Consider the following 16,898-nt stretch of genomic DNA (forward strand, 5'->3'; position numbering starts at 1 on the left):
AATAACAAAACACAAGCTCAGTTGGGCTCTAATGCTGATTCGATGTTTATCATAGACAAACGACACTTTGGTCTTTTGTGTTATGGGTGACAGATAAAATGAGTGTACCATCTAATAATCCATCCACTTTCTATGCCGCTTATCCTCATTAGGGTCGCGGGAGTATGCTGGAGCCTATCCCAGCTCAGGCGAGAGGCAGGGTACACCCTGGACTGGTCACCAGCCAATGGCAGGGCACATCTAATAATATATCTCATTAATAAGGAATTTCCTTATTTTAGAAATAGCCCAGGGTCAATAACAATACGAGCTGTGGGCGCAAAATGGCCCCCGAAGTTGCACCCCTTGTCTGCACAAACATCTCGAAAACATCATCGGACAACAGGTTTTCTCAGGTCAACTTTTAACCATATTTGTTATTCAACTGATTGCACACGCTCACAATAGCATAGGTTGCAGACCTCCACCAAGGCCAAACTATCTTAGCATGGACAGGACTTAATTGCACATCTTCCAGTTCCCACTGCATACACATTCTGCCGCGAACTAACTTGAACCCTCTGAACCAACATGGACTCACTCACCCTGCTATGAATTTCCGTACAAAACTACAATGTTCCCTTGAGGAAGGACTTTTAAAGCTTGAATAAACTGAGGCTTTGGTGTACTAATCTACAGAACAAATGTACGACGGCAAATCATTCAACCTTTGGAGAATTCAAACAAAGATGATTAATGCTGAACCAACATTGAACTCATTAACGAGTCATGCCGAGCCAAGTATTTCTTTGTCAAATGTGACATGTGAGCTTCTATGACCTTTTGTTTAAGTACATGCTGAGCTGTTTAGCTTTTTCTTCTGCTAAGAACCACTCAAGTGGACACATGTAGGGCCCTATGATTTTTTTTTTTTTTTTTTTCCAAATTCAGTTTTTTCCTTCTTAATTTTTTTTTGAATAATTTTTTTTTTTTACTTTTACACTTATTTTACTACCATAAGAGTGTGTGCTTTTTGGGTTAGTGAATAAAATGTCCATTAATTACATGTAAAACCCTTACATTTATTGATGCAATGCATCATTGGACAATTTTGCCAGGTATTTCAGACACACTTCAACAGTTGTTGCCTTGTTAATTTTTTTAAGAGGATGTCAGCCTCTCCACACAAAATCCTCAACAATGCCTGTGCTTGTGGTTAAGAAGACGTAGTTGCTGATGCAATTCCAAACGCTTTATTAATGTAAGTTTGTTTGTTTGTTTTTTACACCCTTATTTTGTTTGAGAGAAGGCCCCGGGGCAGACCTAGGACACACTGGAGGGATTATGTCTCACAGCTGGCCTGGGAGTGCCTTGGTGTCCTCCCGGTGGAGATGGAGGTGGTGGCCGAGGACCGGGAAGTCTGGGCTTCCCTACTGAGAGACCACTGCCCCCGTGACCTGGACCTGGACAAGTGGAGGAAAATGGATGGATGGATGGATATTTTGTTTGCACAATTAGACAGGATGTTGAGCACAGGGCTCTTATTTTCAAAACCGGAAGTGTGTTGAGAATGCCTCCTTGACTTGTTTAGTGAAACGAGCTGGGTGCCTCTTGCAGCCATACCTCTAATCCTTATTTCACGCAGAACTTGCATGACATCAGTGGGCATCCTAAAACGCTCGCCTACATTAACAAGCCGTAAAACACAACACGGTGTAAAAACACTCATACAGCCCGAGTTGCACACACACACACACAGCCACACTAGCATGCTCTGCTAAACTAAGCTAACCCCACTAGCTTCCAGTCACGCTCTGTAAGATTTGAGTTTTTCCACCAACTTTCGTTTGTGTCTTAGGTGCCCGAGGGGCCGGGTTAGTGTTTGTGAGGAGAATCTGCCGCGCTTGAGTGGTCCGCCGGGGAAATGCTTCCCCAAACAAACGTTCCTTCTCCTCCCAATACCAGCAAGTCATTCAATGCTTACCAGTAGATTCTGTTTTTTTTACCAATTCCGCGGAAATCATAGAGCTTTATACATGAAACCTTCAGGATGCATACCGCCCCCTATTGTTCTACAATGACAGCAAAATAGTTGGCAATTAGTGGGTGTGTTGATGCGGGTTTCCAGGCGACCTCACCATGTTAGCTTGCGTGGCCTCCTCGATGTAGTGCGTAGTGATGACGACGGACACTTTGCCCGTCTTCACAATGTTCACCAGATGCTGCCATATTCTGAAAAATGAGACAAACTCATGTAAGATTTTTTAAAAAGCCTCAATGGGGTGGCTAATTGAGAGTTTAGTTTGTCTGCCATTATGTTTATTTTCTCCATTACTTTGTTATTATTTAGTACTCTCCCATGTGCTTAACAGGGAAGAAGGAAACAGTAATAGCCAAAAGCATGTTTCTGCAACATTGACATCAGTGCACTATCTCTTGCCAGGGACCAAGTCCGGTTTCACGTTTCTTCTTAATGTTACAGAACCTTCAAGGACTCATGTGATGCTCACACATTTGCGTCTCATGTGACGCATGCAAACACTGAAACCTCCCTGGTGTGAATGTACTGTATTTAATAACAACATTGTTAAGCTACATTTCCCCTACTGGGACCACTTTTAACAGTTCAAGCTGCAAGTGGTTATTAAGAAATAACTGTATACGCCAGAAGACAGAGTGGGTGACTGTAGAATGTGGAGAACAGGGCGCAGACAGTTAGCTGCTTCAATGCAATAGTACATACTTGGCCCTGAGTACAGGGTCCACTCCCACTGTGGGTTCGTCCAGAATGAGCAGCTCTGGATTCTGGAGAAGCGCCGCCCCAAGAGACACTCTTCGCATCTGCCCGCCACTGCAACACACAAACGACACAGTCAAATGGATACCAAAGGTGAATCCCAAAGTTGTTTGGCAACCGTAGAGTTGTAGGAGTCCAATGCGGCGCGCCTTAGACAGAACCGTTCTGTCAAGAAGCAGAGCATTCTGAGACAATGAAGGCCGTTTTGGTATGGTATGGTATGTTTGTTTCAGACATGCATAACAAGTTACATGAAGGAACATCACATGGTTACACAATTCAACATGTCTGAAAAGGAGTAGGAAGAAGCAGATCTTACATTAATCCTACCCCTTCCCCATGTCTATTACTAGAATTCATTCACACCTGAATTAGCAAAACATTAAATAAAACAAAAAATTGAGGATGTTGACTTCAAAGCTGCATCTTTGTCTTTGTGCGTTATGTCTTCCTTGCAGTCAATGTGATGTGCGTTGTCTTCCTTGCAGTCAATGTGATGTAATGTTCAATATTTGTCAAGTTCTTTGATGTCTTTGACAAGGACTTTGGCTTCCTCCGGTCCTCCATTTAACTCGCAGATTTTGCTGTTGGCGCTCCGAGTGCCTTGAATTTTCCCCTGCTTCCTTCAGTTGTGTGCCTTCTTGGCGATGTCAGTGTTGCGATTTGTCAGATGATTACTGATGTAGACGTTTGTTTCTTACAGCTTTCTCTCTCTGCTTCAGCAATGCTACCTTGTTTTTTTTTCTGTTGTTGAACTTTATGACAAGTGTTGCGTTGTTATTCCTGCCGACATTGGAATGCATGTATCCATGCTGTTGACATCCACATCCACCCCCTTTGACTGCAGAAAGTTGGCCAACTGTTGCTCTGTTGGAGCAACATGGTGTCCTCCTCCGTTGTTGGCACAAGACCTGCGTGTTATGTGAAGCCCAATCAAAATTACATTGTTCATGCGTGTCGAATGCTCCAAGTCACCCACTCTGCACGTCATTTGCAGTATAAGGCGATTCTTTTCATCATTTTGCTTCTTTAAAGATTCCACTTTTCCTTCCAGCCCATCCATTTGTTTACAAAGTGATGCATTTTTCATTCTTCAAATCCTTAATGTGTTTTATAGTACGGATTTCACGTCTTCATGCTGTTACTTTGCTGCTACTTTGCTCTTTAGTTCCATACGTCATTCAACATCACAATTCTATCGTGTAGTGTATTTTATCCCATCATTTAATTCACTTAAATTGAGCAGAAACATATTGAAAGGACAAATCCACCAAGGTATACTATGAAACCAAGGAAAATCACACGTTTTCACAGTCAACATGTTACGTGTAGGTAACATGACGGGGTGTTATGCCACACACGACATGAATGTTGCATGGAGGGCTAATCAAGCTGCTTTCAGGGGCCTCTTTGCAGAACACAAGTGTCTTTTGTGTGGGGAACTAGGACGCCAAATGAACTCAGCAACTCTTATTTCAAACACTGTGGAAGACAAATAGGTCATTTAATACAATGAAAACATGAATGGCACACCCCCAAGACCAGATCAGCACCAATTTGTTCACCTTTTGTAATACATAACTCATTCTGCATGTGGTACTTTTCCATTCAGTATGTCTCCCAAGTCTGAGGCAGACTCTTCTGATGCTGGGACGTCAAAGAAAAAAATCGCGTGAAATTAGACATCGTAAAATGCTCGGAAAGTGCAACGCGGCGACCATCATGTTATTTTTGAACAGGTGAAAAGATCTGCTCCTATGAAATAGACAGTGAAAACTAAGCAACGTAGTGATCATTTTTGAAGAGTCCTCCTCCCAATAAGCCTGCCTCCCCCTCCCTTGCAACGCCCCTTCCACTGTGGAAGACAACCACAGGGATAAAGGTACAAACTTTCTTTCAATTCTTGTATTTAATATTTTTTATTACTGTATTTTATGTCATTCATGTGTTCTCTGTACAGTGTTAGTAATTGAGGTGTTCATTTAGGTACAGGTTACAACTTACTCAAACGCAACTTATATTGTCCCTGTAGGAACGGAACTTGTCCGAACACATTTCCTGTATTTGTAATGTTAATATAATCAGCAGGCTGGTGTCACAAGAGTCTTTTCTGGCTCGACAAGCTTTCTTTTTGGCTTTTGAAGTCGGAACACTGAGTGGTGGCAGTTCAGTGACACCACGTAAGGGACTTATGTGATGTTTTGAAGACTGCAGACAAAAGACATCTCTCTTATCTAATCAGATCCAATATTCTTATGGGTGATGAGTGCAATCATGTTCCGTTGATTAGTTTGAAAATCCACAAGGCTCTTGTCTGTCAAAGGCAACAGCCTTTATCACAGAGGTAAAATGTCTCAGTAATAACAGATGTCCAAATTGTGGCCCGGGAAGGGCCATTTTCCACCCGCAGCTTGTTTTTGTTTGTATCCTAAAAATACAAGGAATCTGAAAAAAATGTGAGAAAAAGTTTAAATGTTAAAACTAATAAACAGATGTTTACGCTGCCGACTCAAAAGATACCTCTCTATTTATGATGAGTGGTATTGGCTGGGGCGCCACATGGGGGTAAGTTAGGACAAGTCCAAGGTCCCCTGGCTGCCAGGGGCCCCCACAAATAGGTAATCTATTCAAAAAACAAAAAGGGAGGGGACCCAATGTGATTTTTTTTTATTATGGGGCCCAGAATTCCTGGCTGCACCCCTGTTATTGGCTATATGATCTGAAAAAAGGACTCACAAAATCACTTTAATTTAGACAAAAAAACAATGATACTTGATTTACTTGATTCTACACCATGAACTCACCTTACTCCGTCAAGTGTTTGCTCTTCAAACCCCGTAATAAATTAAAGCTATTTAAGGAGCTACCCGCACGATGTATTTTTGGTGGCATGTGTTGCAGGATGCATGTGTCGCAGGAAAGGGCGAGGGGGACATTACCCAAGACATGAGAGCAGGACACTACACTGCACACAGGGATCGTTACAGGCTGGAGGCTGCAATGGCATGAGCCACAGGTGATCGGTTTTTGTGATCGGCATTGAAAGGCACTGATCGGCCTATGTCAATCACGTACTTTTCCATGGAAATTGGCCAATACAGATCGGTGACCGATTGATCGGAGCAGCCCTACTAATAACACCAATAATAATACGCTTTGTGTTCTACAGTCATGGCCAAAAACATTGGCATCTTTGGCCAAAAGTTCTGGTATGCCCAAAATGCCGGGGTTTTTGGCCACAGATGCCATGACTGTGGAACACAAAGCTGACATGCAGGCTCTTATAACTTCTTAGCATGTCTACATAGGTTGGTGTTAGCCCGTGTCTCTTCGCTTTTGGAGATCCAAAATAATATAAATAGGCCTCAGGCTGATATAGTACAGTTTTACAACCTCAATAAATGTAAAGATAGCATTTCTGACAGCGCAGTTATATCTCTGTACGGATGTGTTCAGGGTGGATGGATTGATCCAAACATCGATACCCAAGATGTCTCAGTATTGGATCAATACCAGCGTGATGATCAGTATTTTTCACTTATATCCCAGAAATCTCAGTTTGTATTGTTGTGTTGTTCATATTGTTACATTGTTATATTTATATGTTGTTTACAAACTTAAGAATAAGGAACAGGAGGGATTTGGAGGCAAAAAAAAACAAAGGATGTGAATGAGAGCCAATAGTAGTTTTTGCTTTTGTTTAGTTATTTTGCATTACATTGACTTTATTTTGCCCAAACAATTGTATGCACTAAGTGAGCATTATTTTATTTGGTTGCTATTGTTACATTGTCTTACTGTAAAATACTGTACAGTAAAAAAATACTGTATATTTTTGTATTTATATATGGTTAAATGGTTCACAAATAAGTTTGTTGATAATAAATATTTATTTGTTTCCCTAAAACCTTTGTCCTGTGTTTAATTGTGATTATAATCATAATCAACAAAGTAAAGGTAAAATCACTAATTCATCACTCATCTGTATCAGTATTGGCAATGCTGGCCCCATATTTACTTGGAATTGGATGGATACTGGCATTTGTAGTATTTCCTACGCCTGTATGTGTTGATTTTCTTCCTACCTGAGATTCCGAATCAGTCTGTGCTTCGGCGGTAGATCCAAAAACTCAATGAGGAAGTTCATGCGGGCCTGGGTCTCCTTCCACGTCAACCCGTGGATTCTTCCGAAGAAAGTGAGCGTGTCACTGATGTTGAACTCGTTGTACAATGCCAGCTCCTGTGTTAACAGGTGAGTCGCATCATACCCCCAATGAGCTTTTATTGTGGAAAAACAGGTCTATACTTTAAGTATCCAAGACTTACTTGAGGCATGTATCCCACCATCTTTCCTGGGACGCTGTGACCAGGAAACCCAGGCGGCTTCCCCAGCACGCTAATGTGACCCCGGGAGATTTTCAAAGTGCCGACGATGCATTTCAGCAGAGTGGTCTTCCCGCAGCCGCTGGGGCCCAGCAGGCTGTAGCTGCAAGGAGACAATGCAAATACCAGGTCAGATTCCTGGTTGGATTCCACGTGAGGTGTGACATCTAACAGCTTTGTTTTTGTGTAACAGCTTTGTTTTTGTGGAGTTTCTTGTGGGCATACAACGCAGACACACAGTACAGTTGGTGGCAAACATTGTTCAGTCAGATAACGTATAACTGAGCTGGATGGTAACTGAGAGAGCAGGTTATCAAATAAAGTTGTATACCAGGGGTCACTAACCCGTCGATCGTGAGCCACTAGTCCATCTTTGGGACTTTGCCGGTCGATCGCAAGAACATTTTGAAAAAAAATTATTATATCAGTGCCCTCACCTCCTGGAGAGCGACCAACAGGCACGCATTTTGTCCACTGAACACGCCCGTACGCCTCGCTGCTATCCAGGCAGCAACCCGCGAGCCCCAGTAAGGGGCTCAGTCCCCAAAACCCGGCCGGAGGTACACTAGTACACCGATTCGCCTCATACACCGACTTGCACCCCCGCACTAGCAAAAAGGTCGAGCAAGAAAGGAAGGGAGTGACAGCGCTGCAGCCAACTGCTTGCGCACACAAAAGTCATTATTGCACATTAATTGGGCTCAAAATCTGCCTTTGCTACTTCAAAGTTAGGGCACAAATATAACTCCATAGACGTGCGCCTCCAAAAAAATCTTTTGAGTCACGCCGCTCGTTAAGGGCTGTCTGTTGTAGTGCATTGACCATTGGCCTCAATCTGCATCGCTCATCCACTACACTGAGCCAACAAGCCAAATAGTTGTGGTTTGCTCATGAAGTGGACGCCACAAGCCCAACCCCGACCAAGAGCCACAAAAGTAGGGGTGTCGGGGTTTAGATCTTGTGCATGTTCATGGCCGAGACCAGGGATCTTGGTCTGAAAAAGGTTGGTGAACACTGTTGTATGCAAAGGTTAGTGTTTTTAACAAATCAAACAGATCATGACAATGTAAGCTAAAGGGATGATGACACCAACGATAAGATACCAGAGTTGCATGCCTTGGATATAAAGTGCGTTACAACCTGTTCTGCTTTCTTTCCTAATGAGGAGCTACTCAGCGAGGACACCATGTGTCATCAGGCCATAAAGTGCCACTAACATTTCAGTCTTTTATATAATGTGTAGTTTATCATAAGTTATTTAATTGCCTTTAATTTTTACACCACAGGCAGTGTGGATAATAATATTTTTGGCTTGGTCATTTTATGTTATGTATAATGTCACTACTGTCAAACAAAAAGCAGGTATCTCCAAATGTTTATCTGAAATACAAAGAAAACTATCCATCCATCTTCTAAGATGCTTATCCCCACAAGGGTTGCGGGTATGCTGGAGCCTATCCCAGCTGACTTAGGGCGAGGCGGGGTACACCCTGGACTGGTCGCCAGTCAATCGCAGGGCACAAACAAAACTAAAGAGAGAATGAAAATAACTTTGTAATTGGTTCACAAATTCTTTGGCGTTTGTTCTTTAATGTCTGACTTTTTCTTTTGGTTTGGTTCAAGGAGTAAGTCTACCAAACCAAAAACTTTTGAAGAATTTTAAGGGCGAATACAAGAAGTTATGTTTTATTCCATTCTTGCCGTTCCTGGTAAAATCAATTGATGTGATTCCTGGGAGGCTCGAGAAGCTCATATCTGATTTTAAACAAAACCTCATGCTAAATGCTTTCCTCTAATGTCCATTTTTTGTAAAAAAAAAAAAAAAAAATGTTAACAATCCAAAATATTTAAAAATAGGGAGTTACTTTTTTTTAAAAATATGCTCACAAAATCCGGAGATAGTTTATCACGGTTAATTGGTTCCAGACCCGACGGCGGCAAGTGAATTTCCGTAGGAAAGAGTTAACAATGCCATTACTGAAATATTGCATTGTGTAAATACTTTGAGTAAATCATCCATATAAGTATTCTTTTGTATGTTGATTGTTAAGCGTCGTTAACACTTTAAGGAAGGAAAAAAGTAATAAAGGATAAAGTTTCTTTCATACTGCTGGTTCTTTCTTATGAAAGTGTCTTTCATAAGTGAACGTACGCACTGCGCGTAACTTTTTACACTCAGTTCAGAGTTAGTGAATATATTGTACTCGGTTGTGCGCCTAGCACCGCCCATCTGTCTTGCTTATCATCATGACGGACTTTCCTCTCCATGGCGACTACCATTGATTTGCGGCTGAGTTGACAGCACTATTCATCTCGCGTTCTGGGTTTTTACCATTGTTAGAGCACTGTAGACATGAAATAACACCCCTATAGTCACCTTTAAACTCCTATTATTCTTTGTTACTTCACATTGCGCGACACTAATGCGCTGGCTACAGGATCACTGCAGGGACATAAGAGAAGGCCGCCGCTCATAGCAAATAGCAAGCTACCGAGCTAACTAGTTAGCCTCCAATTTATTTATTCTCAACTTTGCATCCAATTTATTTATTCTCAACTTAAGAAAGTGTTTCAAACTGAGTGAGGAAGAAGGACAAAGACACCAAAAATGTACCACTTCCACACAGATTGGGAGGGTAACTTTTTTTCACTCTATCATGACAGACATGCCATTGCTTGACTCCATGTGCTGTTAAGGTAACGTCATCTAATGTCATGTCTCGCCTAGTGACCAGAATACTACATATGACTTGTCTTTCATTATTTTTTGACTAATAATAGGCCATAGGCAACCACGATAACAGCAGTCATTTGTTATTTTTTGATTAAGGGAGCAATGTTGGAACTGCAATGTAGCGAGGGACGACTGCATGCCTTTTTTTGTGCAGTGACAATAAATCTTTTGTATATTGCATCGTATGGTGGTGATTCAGTCATTTGTTCTGTCGCCAGAGGTGTGGACGCGAGTAAAACTAAATTTGAAAATTCATGTATAATTGAGAGGTTTTCTCTTCAATGGAGCACTAAACCTCCTGTGTAATGTTCAGATGGATGTGCCACAGGTTGCACACACAGTGTCCTAGTGTGCCTTCAAATATTTCTCGTTGTAAGCAGCTTAGTCATCAGTAGTGACTCCTTCACTCATCACACGGAAAAGAAAAACAGATCATACGACGCTCGCTTCTGACTGGCGAGCATTCCAGGTGTTCAGATGGTGGGTGCACTAATAAACTCCTTTCACTCATCAAACAGAAAAGAAAAACAGATCACACGATGCTTGTTGCTGACTGGCGTGCATTTCATGTTAACTCACTCATTCAATACAGAAGACATAGTTATAGGTTTTTAGAAACCCGAACGCCCGATCCCAACAACGTATTCATACGTCTTTTACGTTTTTTTGCACCAGAGGCAAAAAGAGGTGGATGAATGGAAGAATCACACATGAATCACACATGACAGGAAGGAGGACGTGAGAGAGCATGGAGGAGTGTAGCGTGCAGAAGGTTATGCACGCGCACTTGCACACGTGTAGTTTAGTTCCAAATGTGAAAATGGTAAATAGTTCATGGTGTTATATTTGTAAATAAATTGTTATTTTGATGTAAAACAGCCCCTTTTTTGTGTTCTTTTTTTCTGTATAGCTGTTTAGATGTTTGAGCTGTCACAAAAGGAAACAACATTTGTGTTAAAGTGAAAGTTATGCTTGAAATGTATCTTTTCACAAAAAGCTGGTTTTCTCGCTTTTCTAGTCGGGAACTGATATTTTCCTGAAACTCACCTATGTTCTACTGTTCATTCCTAAATAATGGAAAAAGGCAGAACAATTTTTTTCTTTCTGATAAAGATGACAGTCTAATCTTTCTTTTGGTAGGTTCCATCTTTATATAGACATACAACAAAATATTCTGTGTGCCTTGAAAGATCGGTCCAAATCGTCTAAAATGGTCGGTACTGAAGGGGTTGTCTTTTGAAAAATGGTTGGATTGAATGAGTTAACAGCCATACTTTCGCTTTGTTAGAAATGTGCAAAACACTGACTTTTTTCTGTTCACGGGTGCACACTTGTGGCATAAAGTATTTCCACAGCAAGGTGTCTTCTCCACTTCAGGCTAGTCAATTACACTTGAGGAATGCTGCTTGGTGTTAGACCAGTGATAGACCAGTGAGCATTTCTGTCCTTCATACAAAAAAAATCCTTCATAAAATGACATTATTCTTACGATTTTATGCCTTTTTTGTTGTAATAATTTTACTTCTGAAAATACAATTATGGCTTTATTCTAATCTTTTATGAACCTTTTTTGGTAAAATTACAACTTTATTCTAATATTTTAATTGCGTTGTCACAAATTTACTTCTCAAAATACAATTAGGCCTTTATTCTAATCATCCATTAACCTTTTTGGTAAAATTGCATCTGTATTCTAACAATATTTACACTACGCGATAATGTTTTTATTTCAAAGAATACAATTACACCCTTATTTTGATAGCATATTAACCTTTTTTGCAAAATTACAACTTTATTGTAATACAATTTTACATTTTTGTAATATTTTTACTTCGAAAAATAAAATTATGCCTTTATTATAATAATATATTTAAAAAAAACAACAGCAGCAGCAAAAATACAAACATCAGCCGTAATTTCACAAGAATATTATATAAATATATAAATAATTGAGAAGGTTGAAATCTCTTCATTTTATGATATATTTTGTCATCATAATAGGGGAAAAAACCATCATTTTAGTAGCATAATGTGGAAATATTAAAAAAAAAAGTTTTTTAAGTTGTAATATGAGAAACATACAAAACAAAATAAAGTTGTAATTTTTTTTTAATTAGCTTGCGCAAATTTTGTTAGAAGAAGGAAGGCAAAATATTGACGAAAAATGAATTAGTTGGCAAAAAAACAAACCCTGCAGAAATGGAAAAGAACATGTTTACATTGTTGACTTTTAGATTTAACCTATTGGAATTATGATTGTAGTCATATAAACTTTGAATGATTGAATTAATCCCAAAATATAAAATTTGTATGCTACCGATGAAGTATAAAGACAGCTTTTGCTTTATTTTTTTAGTAAACGCTGCCTTTGTATCCATTTTTGGACACCCGTCGTTATCGACATGGGATCAAGTGTTGCGAAGTGACGACAGATTTAAAGAGTGTGGTGTTCCACTTACATGTGTCCCTGTGGTACAGTCAGATTGAGGTTGTTGAGGACTTTCAGTTTGCCATATGACCGGCACACGTCCCGGCAATGGATTGCTAATACTTCCTGTACGGGGGGCAGGGAGGCCTCGAAATCGCCTTTCATGTTCCCTCGTATCTGCAAACATGGATAAGGCGGCAACATGGAGTACTCTTGTAATTCTCAAGTATTTAAAATGCATGTTGCATCAGAGCCGCTAAAGCACGTATGCCCAACGTTCAGGTCGGAGGCCATTTGCTGTCTGCAGGTCATTTTTTTATTGGCCCACGACATATTCTACTATATGACGGTCGTAAATTTACAAGAAAAAGAAGGCGTAATATTAGGAGAATAAAGTCATAATATTAGTTGTCATCATGTCATACGTTTCAGGGGGAAAATAGAGCATAGCTCATCAGGATGGAAGGAAACTTTCCTCTTGCTTCCGGAAAGCTTTTATTTATAACGTGCAGCAAAACTGAGCAGTTGAGCACAAACAGATTAGCATGTCTAGCCCTTCTCACTTCCACCTTCCTTACCCCACTGCACATGCCCAAGGCCAAAGGTCACACAAGTCCCCCCTTTTCATGGCTGTCTCGGGCAATGCCTGCAACAAAGTTACAAGCTTTTTTTCGTGAATTTCCGAATTTATTCTCGAAATCTCTGATTATTTTGAATACTCCAGTCGTAACAGGCATTGCCTGAGAAAGCTATGAAAAGGGTGGCACTTATGTGACCTTTGGCCTGGAGCAAAGGTAATATTACGACTTTTCTCGTAAATGTACAACTTTTATTTTTTTCTAATAACAACAGATCATTGAAACAAAATACAAACTATACACTTTGTCACTGTGTTCTGATTGATTGAGACCTGTCCTGTTTCTGTACATTTGGACACCCCTGCACTAAATTGACATTTCTGCTAATAATCCAGAATTTTGTGAAGGAGGTGACCAGACTAGTTATGTTTGCAAGAATGCCAGCAGGGGAAAGAGAGGTTTTGCCCTTTCACTCAAAAGATGAACAACAACAACTCTACGTGGCAACATTCCCACAGCTTCACCTTGCAACTTGTCAGACCTGGAGACAACTTTTTGACATTACACAAAAACTGCATAGTAATTTCAACTAAAAACAAACCTCTTTCTCCAAACTAAATCACTCCTTTAATCCACCATCTCTCATTTTCGAGCAAAGAGATTAGAGGGCTATGTTGCATAATCTGGGGCATTTTGCTCATGCTCACTTTTGGAACTTCAATTTACACCTGCAATATTCTTCTTTTGGTATTATTACTAAAGGAAATCTAATGTATCTAAGATAGAAGACATCCACAGCACATCAGCAGATATAGACAAGAGGCAAGAGGCAGGAAGAGCAAACTCACCCGTGGAGGATGAAAAGATAAAAGATGTGGAAGATGAAGGACTGGTGAAGTGTCTCTACTGACTGCAGCAGCTTCTAAACGGCGAGACGACTCGTAAATGCGCACATGCAAAGTGGCACAACAGGTTCGGCCCAGGTTGGAATGGATATAGCACAAACTCTCCAGCAGATGGCCTCACATACAGAAATGTGTGCAAGATATTTTCAAACAATCTGCCTTACAAGCCAGGACATAAAAAATAAACAACTCACTGAGTTCCATTCATGCAAGCGGCCATTAAGGATGAAAAGCTCTCTGCACGAGTGATCAGGAAGAATTCCCACCTCGCCTGCCAAAGTGGAAGAAAATGGTCGCTGCAAATAACCACACAACGAGATGCATCCGCCGGCGACCACCTTCACTTCCGCATGAAAGTGCACAGTGCATCCCCCGTCCCCAGCCATCATTATTCTGCATCATCCATCATTCTACGCACGCCTGTAAAAAAACGGATGGCGCCCCCACCTAAGCATTTTACCTGCTTCATCTCGGTGACTTCCACTTCCACGGCTGAGACCGACACAGAACCCGAACTCGCAGCATCCACGACCATGGCAGCAGGGGAGGATGAGCTGGACCGCCTCCAGTACGGCGATGCCTGCTATAATGCGGAAGGGGAGGGGTGTGCACGTCGCGGGGGCGCGCACTGAGGACTATTTAGTTAAATGTAAAGTCTAGTTTCACAACTGAAACAACACTCTATGTTTTATCAGTTTAAATGGCAGCTAATGGTGCTGACTTTTATCTGTATGATGTCATGACATCATAAAGATACATATACTGTATTTCCTTATAAAGAACTTTATGAAAACAGTTCCTCTAACTATATAAACAAACAGTTTTTTTGGTGAGTGATTGACCAACAAAAGCTTAGCTATAACTTCAGAAGTTGACAAAAAAAATTAAGCAGCCTCCAATAATTCCTGTAGCTGAAAAAAACAAATAGTTGAACCAGTCAACCATTTTCAAACAAGTGCATTTTGGTTGAACCCAACATTTGCTAAATATTGCCATGGTGATGCTTTAGTTTATTTGGAACATTGAAGTAGATGTTTACAGTGACACAATTCAACGTGTCCTAAAAGGAGTATGCAATCCGACCCCTTCTCCATGTCTCAGCAATTACTGATAGTTTGTTCACTTCCTGTTTTTAAACATGTGACAGTTTACCAATTTTATAATAAAAGAAAAAAAGTACAAAGTAAAGTTAATAGAATTTGTAGATAGCTTATCCATTTTCTATGCCGCTTATGCTCTTTAGGGTTGCGAGGGTATGCTGGAGCCTATCCCAGCTGACTTCGGTTGAGAGGCGGGGTACACCCTGGACTGGTCACCAGTCAATCACAGGAGACATATAGACAAACAACCATTCACACTCACATTCATACCTATGGACAATTTAGAGTCGCCAATTAACCTAACATGCATGTTTTTGGAATGTGGGAGGAAACCACAGTACCCGGAGAAAACCCACACATGCACGGGGTGAACATGCAAACTCCCCACAGAGATGCCCGACAGATATTCAAACCCAGGTCTTCCCAATCTCCTGACTGGGTGGCCAACATGCTAACCGCTAGGCCACCATCCGGCCCCTGTTGGTTGTTGTATGTCCCAATTTAAGTTTATTAGCTTGACTCTTAAATGTTAAATTCAGCCAGCCTGAGCTTATTTTTGTTTATGTGTGGAACCTGTTGACATAAATAACATGTCTTTATCTTTCGAGGAAGAAAATGTTGCCTCTGCTTTGGACAGTGAATATGAATTTCATCATACACATTTGGTTTGTAGTTCCACCCAAGTCTCATTTTGTTAGTTAATTACATAAAACATGTTTTTAAATAACATATTAAACCAACAAAAAAAATCATGATTTTGAGTGTGCCATTTGCTGCCATACACTGAACTGAAGTGCTGTTGTGAAGTTTTGAAGTAGCTACTACTGTTACTGGAAATCACCTCAAAGGACATTCACTCTGTTTATATACTGTACAGTGTGTTTTCATCCTGTGCATGATTTTCACTGCTTTGGTTCCTTATACTCCTTTAGACTTGTCTCTCAAGCTATTTACAGCCAAGTGGTGAGCGTTCAACAGTGCTGCCCAACAAAGTCTCAACAATTAAACAATATTAACCTTTGTCGTCACGCCGCCACGTTCTTCCATCAGTGGCCTGCATTGTTTCTTTGTAGGCTGTGAGAGAGCAGAAGCTAAGACTGCACATGTAAGACATGTATGAATAATTCTGCATAGTTTATTTGGGTTACATGTCGCATCACACTACACTCAGTAACTTACATGCAGTTGGCTAAGATGTATCTGTTAATGATGTCTGGGTTTGTTTTCTCCTCCTGAAATGCCCAAAGAAAGATGAGGTTTTGTTGTCATGGGTAGCTATTTATGATTTTTAACAAAAGTAGCAAAACGCTTGGAAATCAAGAGAATTCTTGGGAGTGGAACTGATACACAGTATATAGACAGGCTGGAGATATGACTCACACCAAGACAGGAGTCGAGGATACTGTCATGGAAAAAATGATTAGGCCACCCTTGTTTCTTCGGTTTCTTGTTCATTTTAATGCCTGATACAACTAAAGGTACCTTTGTTTGAACAAATATAACAATGACAACAAAAATAGCTCATAAAAGTTAAATGTTTTGGCAGTACAATGTTATAGCTATTCATGTGAGAACTTAAGTGATTTTGGTTATCTGGAAAACCATGGACCAAGCTAGATATCAGCTCTTGAAATTAAACTCTAATGAGCTACATTTGTTATCATCATTATATTTGTCCAAACAAATGTACCTTTAGTTGTACAAGGCATTAAAATGGATCAATAAACTGAAGAAACAAGGGGAACCAAATCGTTTTTTCCATGACTGCAGGTGAAATAAACAGTTTACTCTCCACTGAACAACAAGCAACAACTCTTTAGCAACGGCTCATTTGCTGCAACAACCACATGTCTTAATAATAATATTTTGGGTCACCACAGTAGTACAGTATACTAAAGTATATAACAGGTGGCTGGAAATTAGCTAGCTAACTAGCTTCAACAGTTTTGCTGCTTTCGCTTCCTATTCTCATAAAACGGCGAGTAGCCACTTCT

The 16,898-nt window shown here is 40.5% G+C and overlaps 1 protein-coding gene across 3 annotated transcripts in view; it reads right to left on the minus strand.

Annotated features, from left to right (window-relative positions):
• abch1 (ATP-binding cassette, sub-family H, member 1) overlaps window positions 1-14,425 on the minus strand; it is a 28,049-nt gene extending 13,624 nt beyond the window's left edge. The window contains exons 1-6 of one of the 3 annotated variants that reach the window (XM_054799560.1): window positions 14,265-14,425; window positions 12,353-12,498; window positions 7,103-7,262; window positions 6,862-7,016; window positions 2,723-2,830; window positions 2,118-2,211 (exon numbers count right to left, since the gene is read on the minus strand). In XM_054799560.1, the coding sequence (XP_054655535.1) occupies window positions 2,118-2,211; window positions 2,723-2,830; window positions 6,862-7,016; window positions 7,103-7,262; window positions 12,353-12,498; window positions 14,265-14,339 (738 nt within the window). In that variant the 5' untranslated portion in view covers window positions 14,340-14,425. Of the gene's footprint in view, window positions 1-2,117; window positions 2,212-2,722; window positions 2,831-6,861; window positions 7,017-7,102; window positions 7,263-12,352; window positions 12,499-13,747; window positions 13,885-14,264 lie in introns of those variants that run through there. The other 2 variants (XM_054799561.1, XM_054799562.1) reach the window with 2 other exon arrangements.
• Between the last annotated feature and the right edge of the window lie 2,473 nt (window positions 14,426-16,898).

Source organism: Dunckerocampus dactyliophorus, chromosome 14 (assembly GCF_027744805.1).
Source record: "Dunckerocampus dactyliophorus isolate RoL2022-P2 chromosome 14, RoL_Ddac_1.1, whole genome shotgun sequence".
Lineage (NCBI taxonomy): Eukaryota > Metazoa > Chordata > Actinopteri > Syngnathiformes > Syngnathidae > Dunckerocampus > Dunckerocampus dactyliophorus.